The sequence below is a fragment of the Gymnoscopelus braueri genome (assembly GCF_963280865.1).
Source record: "Gymnoscopelus braueri genome assembly, chromosome: 15".
NCBI classification, from domain to species: Eukaryota; Metazoa; Chordata; class Actinopteri; order Myctophiformes; family Myctophidae; genus Gymnoscopelus; species Gymnoscopelus braueri.
In genome coordinates, this window is record NC_137620.1 from 9,660,878 (window position 1) to 9,679,856 (window position 18,979).

At 41.0% G+C, this 18,979-nt stretch overlaps 2 protein-coding genes across 3 annotated transcripts in view; both read left to right on the forward strand.

The window, feature by feature from the left end:
• sh3tc1 (SH3 domain and tetratricopeptide repeats 1) overlaps window positions 1–18,979 on the forward strand; it is a 254,841-nt gene that overhangs the window by 197,497 nt on the left and 38,365 nt on the right. The gene's annotated exons all lie outside the window — the stretch shown is intronic.
• Window positions 135–12,233, forward strand: LOC308102088 (eukaryotic initiation factor 4A-I). 2 transcript variants are annotated; one of them, XM_080451686.1, is made up of 11 exons: window positions 135–169; window positions 2,057–2,114; window positions 2,774–2,906; window positions 3,421–3,560; window positions 3,959–4,127; window positions 4,687–4,796; window positions 5,444–5,587; window positions 6,632–6,769; window positions 7,289–7,378; window positions 9,976–10,055; window positions 11,042–12,233. In XM_080451686.1, exons 1-11 carry the CDS (start codon window positions 147–149, stop codon window positions 11,184–11,186), a joined length of 1,230 nt encoding a protein of 409 aa, XP_080307812.1. In that variant the 5' UTR covers window positions 135–146; the 3' UTR covers window positions 11,187–12,233. The 2 variants fall into 2 exon arrangements, with proteins under 2 accessions (XP_080307812.1, XP_080307811.1); XM_080451685.1 differs by lacking the exon at window positions 135–169 and adding an exon at window positions 1,744–1,856.

The window sequence follows — 18,979 nt, forward strand, 5'->3', positions numbered from 1 at the left end:
GCTTGTTTGCGGTCTGGATCCAATCACGCGGGCTCAGGGGCGGGCTCACGGCTGACTGACGGCGTCGCGGCCCAATGGGAAGCGTCCGCAGCGGACCACGTAGACATATATAATAAAACCCTGCCAGGTTTTCTTCCTTTGTAATAATGTCGGCCGACTATGAAGAGAGGTGAGAGACCGTGTTTTTGTGATTTATCCCAACCTGCCGGGACGTTGTTGAGCCTATTGTGGGGTTTATTTTTTTACTAACAAAAACCGGGATGATAGGAGATTGTTTACGAATGTTTTGGCCGCCGGAATGTTTTGTATTTTAGTGTTTTCTTGTGACGGTTTGGCTGTAGTAATAACGCCGGCCCCGGGATGGATGATGATGGCTCGATCGTCGCCCCCGCCTCGTCTATAAAACCATCCGACTGACATTTAGTCAATTAATGATCGCTCCGTGTTTTTGTGTTATCGTGGATTTATCCCTTGGACCGTAGCGTCCTATATATTGTCTAAATATTTTTTTCACAACTAAAAAAAAAAACTCTTTTCCCGGAATCTTTATATGATTGATCGACGCATATAGGTGAATTAATCGGTTCAGGCGTGTTATTTGTGTTAATGCCGACATGTAGAGTGTCATGATCGTGATGATCTGTACGTGTAAAATAAATTTAATTAATAATGAACCGGCACCCGGCGACTCGGCGAGGAGAACACGTGAATGATGGCTTGGGGCCTTCCTTCTCTTCCTGGTCGAGCGTTCCCGTCCCTTTAATATCTGATTAAATAACTCCCATAACGTCGGGTTTAATGTTTTAATTCGACAGATCGTACCTGTTTAGACGGTTATAGCTGCCGCTGTGACCGTCCGGGACGCGTTTAAACTCCGCTTTGCGCTAATTACGGTCGCACATGGCCGTGAGAACGTGAATGCTAGCTCCCCGAGCTAATGCGGAGGACAATGCCGGGGGGACACACCGAAAGCGGTGAGCTATCGAATTGTGTGACCGCTAGGTGTCGCATGCTGTTGGAATGCGTTCGTTGTTGTTGGCGCGAGTGTGAATAACATGGTGTTAAATGTCAATCTGCTTTTGTTTGGCGTGTGATGCGTTTTTAAAACGTAACGCGTGTTTTCATGTCTGTATGGCAGCTACGTTTTGTTATGCATTTGTTTTCTCTCAACGGAATATACCTTAATCTTAAAAAATATCGCCCTCCTGTAGTCGCGGAATTCATTGGGTCACAGATTCAGGCGTAGCACTTTAGACTAGGCCGCAAGATGTTGCTAGAAACGGAGCGTTTGTTGGCTTTTTTTTGTCTTTTTGGCGAAGCGATGGCATGTGAATGGCTGATGGTCGGTGTGTGAATGGCTGATGGTGTGAATGAATGGGTTATTTTGGTGTCAAGTTGAATGGTTTCCGCTGACTTGACGTTTCCTTTTGAAAGAGGACGGATGGTTTGTTTAAAGGCCCGACGCTACTTTGTGACCCGTGTTTCTTTACAAAGAACCAAGGCCTCCGTACAAACAAAACATTATATATTCATGTTCCTTGAGGTCAAATATGTCTGCTTTGTCTTTTTTACATGTTTGCGTAATAAAACACCGCGCCCTCTTGTTAGCCTCCCATCGGCATTTTTCAGTCCTTGTGAAAACGACCATCTTGAATACTGTGAATAAAAAATGGCGGACTGGTGTTAAAAAAAAGAGAAGAAACCAGGCCGTGATCCATCCGTTGTCTTGTTGATTGCATTTCTTTTCCCCCGCAATGGATGTCTAAAGATGTTATTAGGTTCATTATTAACCCCACTTTGTCCCTCTCTTCATTCATTGTGCTGCTAAAAAGGAGTTTCAACTCTGACCCAACTGAGTGAGTCATGGTGCTTGTTGCCTAATCTAACCCCACAGTAGCTTGTGTTATGTATGTACTTCAGGAAATTGAAATGTGATGCCAGATTGCGTTGGTTTCGTGTGAGTGTGTGTTGCTGCAAAGGAACACACAGAGAGAGAGATCCTGTAGCTATTATGTACCCCCAGGAGTTAATGGCTCCCCATCTCTTGTGATTTCAGAGACAGAGGAGACAGGGACAATGGCCCCGAGGGCATGGAGCCAGATGGAATCATTGAGGTATGTCCTGCCATATTTTAAAACCATTTTCCTTTTTTTAGCCTGACTGCATAGTCCTGAGCTGTAATACTGGGTAGACATTTCCTATGTTGAACCCATTAAGAAAAATGCCTTTTAAATCAGTAGTTTGCGCACATATTTTTTTTAAATGGCAGATGTACAAGCTTGCGACACAAGGTGTCAGTAAATCTGATAATGTTATTGACTCATTGTCTCAAATAGCCGCTCAATGTGATGTGTTTTGAGTGGCTCAATCTGCCTCTGAAAAAGATCTATAGGCGAGGGGGCATTGTCTGAATTACCCCTTTTGTTATAGTAGAAGATATGTTCATTATGTTGAATATTGGCTGTATGATGTGTGTGATGATATCCATGCGTGTCAACTGACTCTGGATGTCACTGAGTGTCCTGTGGGCCCCAGTCAACGTTCTGTTGGCCTGGACCGTCCCAGAACACCGGTGCTCCAGGGCAATGATCAGAAACCTCACTTTCTGAATACAGCATCTATAAAGATTAGTTGAGCTGCCTTGTATATCCACTATTTTTGAATGACCAATGCCAAAGATGCCGTCCCTGTTTCTAATGGGTTTTCAACCGACCGTTTCCCTTGACACTTGTTCTAATGTGTTTTCTACCTCGTTCATCCTTCTCTCTCGCAGAGCAACTGGAACCAGATCGTGGACAGTTTTGATGAGATGGCCCTGCGCGAGGATTTGCTCAGGGGAATCTACGCCTATGGTTTTGAGAAGCCCTCTGCCATCCAGCAGAGAGCCATTATCCCTTGTATCAAGGGTAAGTGGATTTCATTTCTTGCTAAAGAACAAGTTAACACTCGGGTCATGTTGATACTGCTTATGTTTGGCAACCCGTAGAGGCTCTGGACAGATTGCCATAAAGAGATGACATGCATTGAATGAATGCTTTGGATTATTTTAGCATTGAATGAATGCTAGGATTATTTTAGCAATTGTATCTTTTAGAGATGATTTATTATGAAATCTAACCCCTGCCACTGGGCAAGGCAGTGTCCTGTAGTGTCACTAAGTCTTAAATCTGGCATGGGGAAGAATGAAAGAAGTCCATTTTAATCCCAGTCAGCTCTGCGTGGTGAGATATGGCTGGTTCATGCAGTGGACACAAAACAAAATGTTGAAAAATAACTTAATGTACCAAAAATGCCATAAAAGCTCAGTGTCACATCTGCAATGCGTCAAGCTTGTAGATCGGCTATTTTCAGCAAGTAACACCGTAGTAAGTGAAAAGGCAGAAACGGCAGACGGTTATAGTGTCTCCCCTCTGTCCCCAGGTTACGATGTGATCGCTCAGGCCCAGTCTGGGACGGGGAAGACCGCTACCTTCGCCATCTCCATCCTGCAGCAGATTGATGTGGAGCTCAAGGGCACACAGGCCCTGGTCCTGGCCCCTACCAGGGAGCTGGCTCAGCAGGTGAGTGCTGCTGTTGGCACAGACGGTGACTGTCCCTATTTGCACGATGCTAAGAAAAGTAGTTTTATTAATATGTATCCACGGTTCCCTGAGTCTCCTCCCAGCTGCTGTGTTGGTGAAGGACTGAATGTTCTTTGGTAGAGCGAAGAGACACGTCTGCTCTCCACAGTGACAGGGCCTCACCGTCCCTACTCACGACTTAACAGCAGACGACATGATAAACAAAATGCAACACTTTTAAAGCCTACATTGGTTGACGGTGACTGTCCCTTGGCCAGTCTCCACGGGCGGAGGATTAGGTTGAGGCTTGTGGCGTCCGGTTACCAAATGGACTGCGGTAAATAAAGGTGCGATAACATGGCGGTAACATTGTGTGTCTTCTCTATAACTCCTAACAGATCCAGAAGGTGATCCTGGCCCTGGGGGACTACATGGGTGCTGGCTGCCACGCCTGTATCGGTGGGACTAACGTCCGTAACGAGGTGACCAAGCTCCAGGCCGAGGCCCCACACATCGTAGTGGGAACCCCCGGACGTGTCTTCGACATGCTCAACCGCAAGTTCCTCTGTAAGTCCACTTGATTTGCTTACCTCATGCATGCAAGGTTGTCAGTAAATGTGCCGATAATGTTAGTTATTGACTGGTCTCAAATAAGCCGCTCAATGTGATTGGTAATTTACTATTCATCTAATCGGTGTATATAGGGCTTAACCTGCCTCTGAAAAAGCTCTATAGGCGAGGGAGGTTGAAATGCCCTTTTTGTTATAGTAGATGTGTTCATTATGTGGAATATTGGCTGTATAGTGATGATATCCATGCGTGTCAACTGACTCTGGATGTCACTGAGTGTCCTGTGGGCCCCAGTCAACGTTCTGTTGGCCTGGACCGTCCCAGAACACCTGTGCTCCAGGGCCATGATCAGAAACCTCACTTTCTGAATACAGCATCTATAAAGATTAGTTGAACAGCAAGTTAACATAATGTAAGACTTATTTGGAATCTATCAAGGATTTATTTCAGGTTTAGGTGAAATATTGCATGCATGTATGTGTTTTTTGGATGTTTTGGGGTCAAGTATATTGTTTTGGTGCGTGATGATAATTTTGCCTTTTCTGTTACTTCCCAGCCTCAAAATACATCAAGATGTTCGTGCTGGATGAGGCTGACGAGATGTTGAGCAGAGGCTTCAAAGACCAGATCTACGAGATTTTCCAGAAATTAGGAAGCAACACGCAGGTATGTGGTGCAGCGTGAAGAATGATATGTGCTCTAGAGTTACTTTTGACAAGAACCCACAATGCTAAGACAAGTAGATTTACTAGTTTATCCAAGGTTCCCTCTCCTCCCAGCTGCTGTGTTGGTGAAGGACTGAATGTTCTTTGGTAGAGCGAAGAGACACGTCTGCTCTCCACAGTGACAGGGCCTCACCGTCCCTACTCACGACTTAACAGCAGTCGACATGATAAAACAAAATGCAACACTTTCAAGCATTACCTGCCAGTCGGTGTCAAACATCACTACCCTTTCTCTTGTAGTGTTCCCTTGACTTCACATTTGAAGACCAAGGGCCTACAAATGGTTGACAGTGACTTACTACTTCAAGGCACGTGATTGAGTGCAATTGGCAAGTCTAATATTTCACCGATATGTCAGATTTCATTTGCAACATCTTGTGTTTACCCTATGTCTGATCCATCTATACATGATTATGCATTGTCAGGCCCCCAATAAATAAAATCATGTGTTGCGCAGCTTGTAGATCGGCTATTTTAGTATAAATCAGGCCAAGTCGGCTCCGGGCTTTCAAAGGCGTCCTCTCCTTTCTCAGGTTTGCGCTGGAAGCAGCACCCACAGTGACCCATGGTTCCCTTTTGTTTCTCCAGGTTGTGCTGCTGTCTGCCACCATGCCCGCGGACGTGCTGGAGGTCACCAAGAAGTTCATGCGTGAGCCTGTCCGCATCCTGGTGAAGAAAGAGGAGCTGACCCTGGAGGGTATCCGTCAGTTCTACATCAATGTGGAGAAGGAGGTGGGTACTATTTTACTGGCACTCTCGATGTAACTTTTTTCACTTAAGGTATAATTTCCCTACGTTGGGCATAGTTTTGATGAGTTTAGGCATAGTTCTGCCCGTTTAGGCATAATTTCGCCACATTAGGTACAATTTCCAGAAACGCACGGCAGAAGTCTAACAAGGCACAGCTGTCAGTCAAAGAGTTACATTTGTTTTCCCGCCAGTCTTATCAGTGATGAGCTATCAGCTCTCACTGATAAGACGGGCGGGAAAACTGGGCTGCCCTCAGACTTAACATAAGTCTAATGTGCATCTTACTATGGGCTGTCTGGGCCTTTAGTAAGCAGAAGACTTGGTGTTGGAGGTAGACCTCCTCACTTAAAAGTGCTGTAAGTTTGTTATGAAATTACTTTGCATTAACTTTTCAACCTGGCATCCCTATTTTGAGCATGTAATTATAGGCAAAATTTGGCAAAAGCAGCATATTGTGAGCTTGTAGATTGCTTATTTTGGCCATTTGTCACACTATAGAAGATATGTTCATCGATAAAGTTCTCAGGCGCCTGATTTCAGTCATTTGGGTCATTTGGATTCCATTGAAGTCAGTCTGTCTTCTTTGGAAGCATGTTGCGGGGGGAAAGTAGCCCAACTACAGCTTGTAGATTTGCTACTTTTGGTTATTCTAAGATTAGAGCATTTAAAGTGGTCAAACTTGCAAATTATGTTCAGAAGCATGCACGTTGAAGGAGTTGGCTGTATAGTGATGATATCCATGCGTGTCAACTGACTCTGGATGTCACTGGTGTCCTGTGGGCCCCAGTCAGCGTTCTGTTGGCCTGGACCGTCCCAGAACACCGGTGCTCCAGGGCCATGATCAGAAACCTCACTTTCTGAATACAGCGTCAACAAAGTAGAAAACGAGACTGTAATGGCATGCTTCATAGTTGAACAACGGCAAATTATTTACGTGGTACTTATTTGGCATCTAATCAAGTCTTTCTTTCGTACGACTAAGTATACCGAGGCTGCATGAGTCCTAACGAGAGTTTGTCTTCACAGGAGTGGAAGCTGGACACGCTGTGTGATCTGTACGAGACCCTGACCATCACCCAGGCCGTCATCTTCATCAACACCAGGAGGAAGGTGGACTGGCTCACCGAGAAAATGCACGCCAGGGACTTCACCGTCTCCGCCCTGGTAAGACCTCCCTGGATGCTTTATTTAGATCACTGGTTCTCAACGGCAGGTGTAGATTGGGGTTCCAAAGATGGAACATTTCGAAATAAAAAAAAGTGAATGGTCATTTAGTGTTGAGCTGATCAAATCAGCAGAAATGTTTGGGACTCTTTTTAGGAGATATCTTTCTGCCCCCCTGCCACTGGGCAAGGCAGTGTCCCTTGGTGTCACAGCGTCTTATATCTGGCAGGGGAAGAGACAAAGCAGTCCATTTTAATCCCAGTCAGCTCTGCTCAGTGAGACTAGGCTGGTTCATGCAGTGGACACAAAACTAATTGTCTTAATTGTTGTTTCCATGACCCTATGTCCTTCAGCAGAAGGATGCAATCACTTATTTTAACAAATGTTTCTCTGGCGGTGTCCTGTGTTGTAGTCCTTTTTTTTAAAACCCTCTTGTTGTGCATAGTTTGATCACATGTGTATGTACCGTGTCTTTGATGCTGAATGGTGCTTCTTTCTCTTCCCCCTGTTGTCCTGTAGCACGGAGACATGGACCAGAAGGAGAGGGATGTTATCATGAGGGAGTTCCGCTCTGGTTCCAGTCGAGTCCTCATCACCACTGACCTTCTGGTACGTCACTAACTCTGTATCCCTTGTGGGCACAACATTTTTGAAGTAGAGTTGTATACATATAGGTTTTTATTTAAAGAATAGCTTATTTAGGGGAACTCTGCTTGGCAGAAATTGGCATAGTTGGCTGTTTTTATTAAAATCGATAAATAACAACCAGAAGTTCTCAGTAACTGTCTCTGTGGTGGAAGTTGGCACTAAGTCAGGAACAGACACACCCAGCCTATCTTTCCTGTTATGCAGAACATTGACTTAATAACCAAGTTTCCTTGTCTATAAAGGCAGTTAGTAGGACCAAGGGTCATCTGATTCCTTAAGTTTCAGTCGCGCTCACTAATGGCTCATAAAGTTCTAGCTGGAGAACTTTGACCTAGTATCCTTATTCTGGGCATGTCATAGTGGGTGGTAGGCATGTAACGATTCACTCAACTCACGATACGATTCGAATCACGATTCGAGGTTCACGATACGATTTTTCACGATTTTTAAGCACATTTATTTTCGAGACAAATTACTGAAAAACCTTGATTATTTCTCTTACAAAAATCATGTATTTTTTAACAACTGTATTTTCTCTCGTCCTCTTTTCAATATATGAAATTAAGCCTTTTTTATTATTCATGAGGTACATGCATTAACTGTAAGGTACACATTAAGACATATACTTTTTTATCTGTAAAATAATAACTTTAAATATATAAGTATTATGAAATAAATGAATTTTAAAACATATGTCCCAGATGAAATACATTATAAAGAAAACCTTCAAATAAACAAATTAAGGCTTAGCCTTTGTTCCAAGCTTGGGATTTACAAGTATATTTTTATCTATGCTATATTCTCAGCATTCTGTACACATTTATGTAATAAGGTTAACTGTTTTAAACTGCTCCAAATGAGATTAGATTAAAAATTAATTGATTAATATCAATGTAATTCGCTATATATCTGACAGACAGTGTTGAAAGGAGTTTGACGTTGTCAGCAGTCTGATACAATTGTTAAATTATTATTATTCATATAGATTATTATTCATTGTACTCTGCAGCGGCAGCCGCACCGAGGCGCTCCAGAATTAGCCGTTTTCATTAGAAGCCTATCAGTTGTATATATGTTTCCTACAGAGTTTAAATCAGACAGGCTAACAACAGCTAACAATATTGTCAGATGGGGGAGGGGGTAAACGGTATAGTTTGGGCTTTTCATCAATCAAATAAACATGTTTACATGCGACGCACATTTCCCTCTTTATGCAGTGCGATCGCCTAGTTTAGATTTCATAGCCTGAGAGGACGTGAAACCCACTCTCCGTTCATAGCCTGCCGTTGAGTGAGTGAAGAAGAGACCCACGGAGGCAGCTATGGTGGCCCTGAGGGGACAAAATAGTAGGCGGATAACAAGGAGTCTGACTCGATTGCGCCCTCTGCTGGTTGCATCGCGATGTCATATTTTATTGCATCGATTTAAATCGTCACCACTTTGAATCGATTTAAATCGATATACGATAAATCGTTACATGCCTAGTGGGTGGACATTTGGCGAAAATGCCCACTCTCTAAGTGCGCTTGTAAATCGGCTATTTTTAGCAAAGATTTGGTTTGGAGGGGAAAAGTAGGGGACCAAGTATAGATCTTTGGTGTAACCCAATCAGTTAAGTGAAGTGGGTGTATATGGGGCTTATTTTTGTAAAAATGTGTACCTGATGGCATGTATTCTGTGACAAAATAATGCTGAGAGGCTAATTCATGCTTGGGCAAAAGTGTCATGCACTGTCACCTGACAAATGATGCGTTTCCAAAAGTGTCGCATTTTCACTGGAATGCGTCATTTTGATCCAGTCTCATGTCGACGCTTTGTCACCCAAGCATAAATTCCACTTGGCTCTCCAAGGTTCCCTCTCCTCCCAGCTGCTGTGCTGGTGAAGGACTGAATGTTCTTTGGTAGAGTGTCACGTCTGCTCTCCACAGTGACAGGGCATCACCGTCCCTACTCATGACTTAACAGCAGACTACACTAATGCAATTTAAATAACATTCTGGACATTTGTGGTCCCCGCTCTCAAAGTCTTAAGTTTTTACACTGCCATTCTAGAGGGTGAGGTCATTGTTTTACTGATGCGGTTTGTCTGGTAATGTAAGTTTTGGCTAGATTGTAGCGAGGAAAAGGCATCTAGATTTTGGTGTCATCTACCCCAGTAAGCTGTTGATGTGAAAGTAATGGCTAACGGGCATAGGTGCGTTCTTTGTAGTTGCAGCGTGTTGTTTTGAAACCCTTGTTAATTGGATTTCAACAGAAGCATTCATTGCATACATATCTCCAACATAGTCATTGCATTGCCTCATATAGATCCCAATTAAGAATAAGGATGTACATGACAAATTACACGACACCCTGATGACAATACACCACCAGACCTCATGCAATACTCTAATCGGGACTGAAAGGAAAGTTTATCCTCTGTACATATTGGTAGATGGGACTATACCGTCCAGATTTTTTTTTGGAGCCATTCAAGGACGGTCTCCAGTCTAAAGTACAGGATCTAGTTACAGCATGTTTGTCAGTGCCTAATAGAATGTGCTTGTCTGTGTCCTCAGGCCAGAGGTATCGATGTACAGCAAGTTTCCCTGGTCATCAACTACGACCTGCCCACCAACAGAGAGAACTACATCCACAGGTAAGCTCTTTAACCACTTTAAAACATAGTCTAGTCGAGGCAATCGGATCTCCGCCTACAGGGTATGTTTTTGGACATCTGAAGCCAATGTGTGGGCTAGAACAAGCGTGACGACTGGCTGCCAACAAACGTATGCCCACTGTTTTAGAAAGTGAATCATATCATACCCTCCCTAAAGTATTTTCATTGGCTCTTTCCGCACATTTTTAAGCATTCATTGAATTTAGATGTCAACAGACATATCGGTAGGCAGAGATCTCTGCTTGACTAACTATGTGAGACTGCTTTCCCTAATGTCTGGGGCAAACACATTTACAACCTCAAAACATGTCGCAAGCGTTGAGAGTTTAGTTGGGCTACTTTATGAAAATGTTGAGGTGTTTATCAGAGCCTAAAGCTGTAGTGTTATAACCATGTAGCAAAGTAGTTGAGCTGATAAAATCAGCAGAAATGTTTGCATTCATCTGTTGGTAATTTGCCAATTAACCCATTTAGACCTGAGGCAGATTCAAAAAACTTCAAATATTGATAAAAAAATTACAAAAATATGTAATATACTGTACATGGCAACAACGACTCCAAAAGGGTTCCTGAATTGAAAGGTGTAGTTATGTATAGGGGTTCCAGGTCTAAATGGGTTAAGAGATATCTTTTTGCCCCCTGCCACTGGGCAAGGCAGTGTCCCTTGGTGTCACAGCGTCTTATATCTGGCAGGGGAAGAGACAAAGCAGTCCATTTTAATCCCAGTCAGCTCTGCTCAGTGAGCCAAGGCTGGTTCATGCAGTGGACACAACACTACTATTTGTCTTAAGTGTTGAGCATTTTCATAAAGAACGTAGCCGAACTATAAGCTCAAGTGGTTTATAGGTGTAGGTCTTTATCGAAGCCTAAAGTTTGTAGTATTACCGTGTAGCCAAGTGTATTGCCATGTCGCCACACTGTACCGATCAAATGCTCATCCCGCATCCACCCTCTTCTCCACTCAGGATTGGTCGCGGCGGTCGTTTCGGCAGGAAGGGCGTGGCCATCAACATGGTGACAGAGGACGACAAGCGCACCCTGCGAGACATTGAGACCTTCTACAACACCACCGTGGAGGAGATGCCCATGAATGTCGCCGATCTCATCTAAAAGAAGAGTGAAAAAACGAAGATTCCGCCCGGCGTTTGGTTCTACCCCCCCCTTCCCCATCTTTCTCCAATTTGACCCTTTAGTTCACACTGATCCCAGTTCTGCCGCCACGAGAGCCGCCTCTGGCCCGACTATAAATTGTCCCCGCACTCCTGTCCCCCCACACTTTGTCCCCCATCAGCATCCCCCCACGAACTGTTAATGGAAGGCTGTAGTTCTGATCCTAGTTTCCTTGTTATTGCATTTCACAAGATTTCTGGCCATCTTAATCTGGGCAAGGATGGGCTGTTCTGTAACCTGCTTTGTCTGCCTGCCTGCCTTAGTACATTTATGCCGCTGAGGCCGCCTTGAGTTCATTTTGCGCTTCATCCCGAATCCCCACGTAGTCCGCCAAAACCTTGTCCTTCCCCCAAAACAAATGCAAGATCTCGTTTGTCGCCATGCCAATGTTTGACCCCCCCGATGGCGCTCAACAAACGCAAAAAACTTTGAGACCAAATTAGTTTCTAAACTTGTTGTTTAAAAGAAAAAAAGGACTGATACTTACTGAGTTGAAACGGTATGGTGGTTAATAAAATTGTCGACCAATTGTTGAAGTAATATTTACTGAAGGAATTGAAGACTGCATCGCATTCGAACTTAGAGCAGGATAAAAAATCTGGACTTTTTTTTTGGGGGGGTGTTTAGAAAGTGTCAACCACTTTGAACCTGTTTTGGGCATGCCATTGGCAAATGTTTTCAAAGATGGCCTACCTACAAGCTAACGAGTCCTGAAAGCGACACGTTTCAGTTTTGTGTGGTGTTAAAGCTTGTAGGTCGGCTAACTTTGAAAACATTTGATTAGGGCTTTATACAATCGGAATAGTATTTGTCATAGCAAGCATTAATGTACTTGACAGAAATCACGTTCCTTTATGTCTCCAACAAAAAATTATGTCTCCAACAAAAGAAAGCTCCATTAATTCTCATGTTTGGAGGGGTGCTTGGGGTGCTTACACATACAGGGGCATCATCTTCAATAAACTGTATAGAAAAATTGATCAAGAATTGAGTTGTTTTCCCCCCTTTTCTGATCTTTCCTGTCTGCTGTGCGATTTCTTGTTAATACTGCTTAATTTGCATAGAGTATAAGTCGTGAAGGTAGCGTTTTTTGTTTTCCGATGCCGACTTCAAGGTTCAGACGCGTCGGGGCAAAAACGCACATGCTATTTTTTGTTTTTTGGCGAAGGATTTTGCCTTTTCTGGACTGTCTGAACTCGTTGGAATTTTCATCTCTAGCTCGTGATATATTTTTGTTTTTTCCGAATTCGTTTTTTTTTTTCTCTTTGGCGTCAGTGTAACCTACCTCATGGAAATGTGGGGCGAGGTCTTTTGACGTGAAAAAAAGGACCAAACTGCAGATGATTTGAGTATATTGAGATTATTATTCCGTTGTTCGTGTTTTCTTTGTTTAAAAAATGCCTGTCATGGGGGAGGTTAGGGGAGGTTAGGGAGACCGGGAGATATTCCTGGGGGTATTATGATCAGTGCTATTTTTTAAATGAATTTATTATTAAAAAATGTGATGGAATTGTTAACTCTTCTCAGACAGAAGCCATGTGATAACTTTTCTACATTGGATTCTGTATAGTATTTATTTTAATGGTTTTAAAAAAATAAAGGTATTTCTCCTTTTTAACATGTGAAAACTATTGGCCTCTGCATTGTTTAACTTGGAACGGTTTCCTGTGGACCGAGACTGTTCATGAGTTGACCTTCAATGGGACTATCCACACTATCCAACTGGAGTTCATCCAAGCCAGAGTTTATCAACTGAGTTCACACCTGATTTTTTTTTTTGTGGAACCAATGACAACAGCTGACATTTTCGTCTCTATGACCCTGTCAAAGCATCTTCTTCAGACCACCTTTGGGGGTTCCTTCCTGCCTTCCAACCCACCTTGAGAGACACTGCACGAGCCTGTTTTATGCCAGAGAACTGAAATGGAAGCTGGGCATGTTAAAGGTCACTAGTTTTGTATATTGACCACTAGAGGGCAGCAGATGACAACAGGTAAATGGAAGCCGTCGTCTTTTTGAATAGAAGTTTTGAAGCCAGATCTTACAAAGAATACTAAAGGAATAAACACTTTGTTTTCGTTTTGTATCCGTGGGAAGGAATTGAAGTGTCATGATAGAAGCTGTGGAACAGGTGAGAAAGAGAACGAACTGCATTGGGTCCAAATGAATGGTTACTGTTTAACATGATTGATGTACAATCAAAATGTAGGCTACATATCGCCAACAATGAATATACGTATGTCACCTCACCTGTGACCATCACCAATGATATATGATTAGTATCAACAGGGTATATGAATGAAAAGATGTAGCTACAGTAGCAACATATGGGTGAATATTAAAGGACCACTTTGCCTATTTTCAACCATATGGTTGAATATGTATGAAGATATTATCTTCATGCATGATGCAATTGGTCCTTACTAATGATGCCCATAAGATGCCACACTGTTCAGAAACCTTTCAACCAGTCTGGCAATTTAAAATACGATAATTAAGTAAGCGAATAAGGGCTAATGCAAGAACAATGGCCTATTTCAGCATGCTAATTTCCAGGAAGAGCAAGGCTGTAGTTTATTTTTTTCCCCCGACAAAATAACATTACAATTACCGATAACGGGGCAAAATGCAGCTACAACACTGGAAAAATAAAATAAATAAGCTCGAGGTTATATACTTTAGACATATTAGCTTGGAATCGATCATGATGATGTCACCGTCCATAGGCCATGATGAGACACAGAGTAGACAGACATTGTGCCATCTTATAATGAGAATGAGTGAGGACCAATTATTATAGTATTTAATAGTGACATTTATTTGATAGAGGCTGCCTAAAGTTAGTTTATTAGTCCTACAGTAGCCTACTTTCCAGAGAAAGTGGCACGGGTTTAAATAATCTAGCCCTGAAACAATCATGGATGAACTTCAATTTGGTGTTTGCACTTTCTCCCTTTCCCCCCCCCTACATAGACGTTCAGATTACGGATGTTACAATTATGTACGGGCCCTCAGAAGTACCCGTATCTTCCGTATTGTTCAATAAAAAGCATTTTAATCCGATCGGTGGCCATTTTCTCATAGAGTTATAATGTATCAAAGTGCAATACACCTCCTAACCGGTAGGGTCACGTAGTGGAATGCATATGGAGAAAATGGCCACCGATCGGATTAAAATGCTTTTTATTGAACAATACGTAAAATACGGGTACTTCTGAGGGCTCGTACATAATTGTAATATCCGTAGCCATGGGGTAAGCACTTCATATTGGAAATCTGAACGTTTTTGAGAAAGTGCAAACACCAAGTTGAAGTTCATCCATGACGGTCGTGACAGACTGAGACGACCTCGTGTGATCCGTGGCTAAAAATAATACAACCCGTCTATGAACAATAAGCAACAGGTGGACACTCACAACAGGACCAGAATAATAGATAACAATCGGTCTTCATTTATGACTCATGTTTTCTCAGAAGGAAACACTCAAAGTCCTTGAGATTGCAATAATGTCCGTGTCAACTATTTGACACATCATGTAACAAACCTACATGGTAGAAAATAGCAGTGGTGTAAAGTAACTAACTACATTTACTCAAGTAGCCTACTGTTTTAAGTACCATTTGAGTTTTTTTTTTTTTTTTTACTTGTCTTTTATAATGACATAGGTATATATGTATTGACTATACGTATGTTTGTCTTTTTAACCACTGCAAAAACGAAGTTCCGAAAGGAAAATAAAGTTGTTTGAATTGGAGTATTTCCAATTTGCAGTACTTTAATTCTACTCCACTACATCTCAGAGGCAAATATTATACTTTTACTCCACTACAATTATTTTAATAGTAATATATTTTGATGCCAATACTTTTGCACTGTAACTCAAGTAACATTTTGAACACGGGCCTTTTACTTGTAACAGAGTATTTTATTGCTACTTTTCCTTAAATAAAATATCTGAGTACTTCTTCCACCACTGCCTACAGTAGCCTACTTCCCAGAGAAATTGGCAAGGGGTGTATATTCCTTTTAAATCCAACCTGTCTATTAACAATAAGCAACAGGTGGACACTCTCACAACATGACATGATAACAATCGGTCCTTATTTATAAATATGACTCATGTTTTCTCAGAAGGAAACACTCAAAGTTCAGGCTCTATGCAAAGCAGCAATATTGGAAATACATTTGGCCTCTTCTTACTTCCTTCACAGGTGTTACTAATGAAGGCTCTGTTCCATTCTGGTCACACAGAGTCGGGGTGCTGATATTGTGCATGTTGGCTCACTGAAAACACTGCTACACCATTGGGTCTCAAGGTGTGGTCCAGGGACCCTCATGGTTCCTTGAGAGGGTTCCAAATGGCCCCTTATTGATTGATTGATTGATTGATTGATTGATTTATGTACTTTATTTAGTAAGACATGAGAACATCAGTACATGGAAGTACAAATTCACAATACAAGGTCTACTAAACTGGGAGACTCATTAAGCACTGAGCTTGTTTAAGATGAGATCCCCATGCACACAAATCATGATGACATATAAGAGACAGACAGATATACACACTACTATACAGAATGTCATACAATCAGCTTACAGGTTACTGGTATGAAGAGTGAAAAAAAAATGTACAAGAGAAGAAAAATAAATGGGGGTAGGGGGTAGGTTAAGACTTAGACGGGGGCCATTTTTGAATTGCAGCCTCCTGAAGGTGTATCTTTAGGGCAGTTTACGGGTGTGTAACTCTGAGAGTGTACAAATGGAACCAAATGTACCCGTAAGGGCCATTTGGTTCCATTTGTAGAGTTATGGGGGTCCTTGAAATTAAAAGGTTTGAGAACCACTGTGCTACACTAAATGGAACAGAGCCTTCATTAGGATCTTTGGTAACACCTGTGAAGGTATCTTTCCAATATGGCTGCTGTGCATAGAGCCTAATCATGTCAGTGTCAACTGTTTGTTACATCATGTAACATAATGTAACAAACCTACATCATGGTACCCAGAGACTGCAGTTGGTGGGTGTAGTTCTGCTTTATCTCCACCAGAGGGGGGACCTGCGCTGGAATGACGCAGAGTCTTTGGTTTGTTGTAAGTTGTAGGGACTTTGTGAAGCTTTAGGCTTGTTGTTATGGAAATGAAGTTTACATCACTTCTCCTCTGGGATCTGCAATGGTGGAAGAACTCTTTGAATTCAGTACAAGTGGAATTACCACAGTCAAGTAAAAGTCCAGAATTCAAATTGTGACTAAAAATAATAATAAATACAAATAAAGGAAAAAGTATTGGGATAAAATCTACTTCAGGAACCAAAACGAATGTACTTATGTACAGAATAATAAATATTACTTTATTGTATTGCATAACTGAGGGGCTTATTTTAATTACTTTACATAACGCTGGACAGCCCTGATCAATGTACCGTCTTATCTTAATAATTTATAATACTTCATCATAATGTATTTGCTGATTACATTCTATATTGTTAATCTCAATCTACCTAACTATCTATCTAACTAAAGGTATCAACTACTTATTTATTCTACGTAAACATATCCGCAATGATGACAATAATCAATAGCAGAACCAGATATGAAAATGTGTCTCCATCTTAGATATAACTGCAGCATTTATGCACACATGAGGAAAAAGTGTGATTTATGGATTTATATATTTTCACATAATTGGAAAATCATCAGGACTATATAACAATATAATGAGATGGGTTATACGTCAATTTTGTGCTTTTGAGCACTATATGTAAAGAGTGTGTTTTTTACCACCAGTTCAAGGTGAAAGGTTTTGGGCCACATAGTAAAAATCCAGTGTTACTTTATACATTTCTAACTCAGAGAACCATTGAACCACATGGATTTGGTTCCTATATTTGTACACAGTGGTGTAAAGTAAGTACATTTACTCAAGTAATCTACTTACAATTTTGAAATATGTTTACTTTACTGGAGTATTTCCAATATTCAGTACTTTTACTTCTACTTCACTACATCTCAGAGGGAAATGTTGTACTTTCACTCCACTACAATTATTGATAGTTACTAGTTACTTTGTAGATTTGGATTATTATTACAAAACGTACATTACCCACTTCAGCTAGTCTGTATACATTTCGGCCATTTGAAAATAGCCGATCCACAAGCTCACAATGCGACACATTGTGATCTTGTAGATCTGCTATTTTCAAAATACTTTTTTTTATAAAAAAGTACTTTTTCCACCACTGTTTGTACACACTCAGATTTAAAATAAGTAGGCCTAGTAGCATTAGTAGCAGTTTTAGACCACAGTTTTTTTTTTAAATGACTCAAAGTGACTCACACCTGTTATGCGGCAAGAAAGTTGATGTCAAGAGTTTATTTGCCAATATAGGTGCCTCCTATGAACCAGTAAAGTAAAGTAAATAAAGTAATGGAACCTTTCCTTAGTCACAAAGTGAGTACATAAGAGAGACTGGACTTTGTATTTGCTCCATATCAACTGTGATCCACTTACTGATTAAATATAGGTGAGGAGTACTTGTCTTAAACCCTATACTACGTTGACCATATTCCCAAGGGCTTGAAATACTTTATTAGTCAGAAATGTATACAGCACGTGGTAAGACATTAAAGCTAAAGTGGTGGAAAAAGTACTCACTTTTTTTTACTTAAATAAAAGTATCAATACTATAATATAGTAAAAATACTCTGTTACAAGTAAAAGTCTGGAATTCTAAATTTACTTGAGTAAAAGTGCAAAAGTATTGGTATCAAAATGTACTTAAAGTACCAAAAGTAGAAAGTACTCATTATGCAGAAAAAATAATAATATATATATAGCAGATCTACAAGCTCACAATGTGTCGCATCAAATGGTCGAAATTTATACAGGGCTGAAGTGGTTAATGTAGGCCTACATTTTGTAATAATAATCAAAATCTACAAAGTAACTAGCAACTAAAGTTTTCAAATAATTGTAGTGGAGTAAAAGTACAATATTTGTCTCTGAGATATAATGTAGTAGAAGTAAAAGTACTGAAAATGGGAAATACTCCAGTAAAGTAAAAATGCCTCAAAATTGTACTTAAAGGGGTAGTTCACCCCCCAAATAACTTTTTTTCTATTGATTACTCACCCCATGGAGCCTTGAATTCATGGATATTTTTTTGTTTTTGTCGCATTCCTTCCTTTATTATTTGATTATAATAAATTTAGCCCCATTGATTCCGGTAGGAGACACAAATGCATTTGTGTCTCCTACCGGAATCAATGGGGACACATTTATTATAATCAAATTATTGGCTTAGGAATGTGACAAAAACAAAAAAATATCTATGAATTCAAGGCTCCAGATGGTCAGTAACAAATAGAAAAAAAGTTATTTTGGGGGTGAACTACCCCTTTAAGTACAATACTTAGTAAATGTACTTAATTACTTTACATCACTGAGTACTGTGCTAACGCAACATAACAACAATAATACAAGATGGACATAAAGATATATTAATAAAGATATCGTTGCTGTCGGGGAGAAACCATATTTCAACTTTTTATGTTTTTTCTTAAAGTAATGACCCCACTTCATCCTGCAAGAGCGTCACACAAAAGTTGTGAAAATATAGAATAAATAATATTTTAAAAAGGAACGGTTTTGGACATACAAGGTTTACACCCGACCCGACACCAACGTTATGCAAATTTGTCCAATTTTACACAGAAACACAAAGTGATTAAAT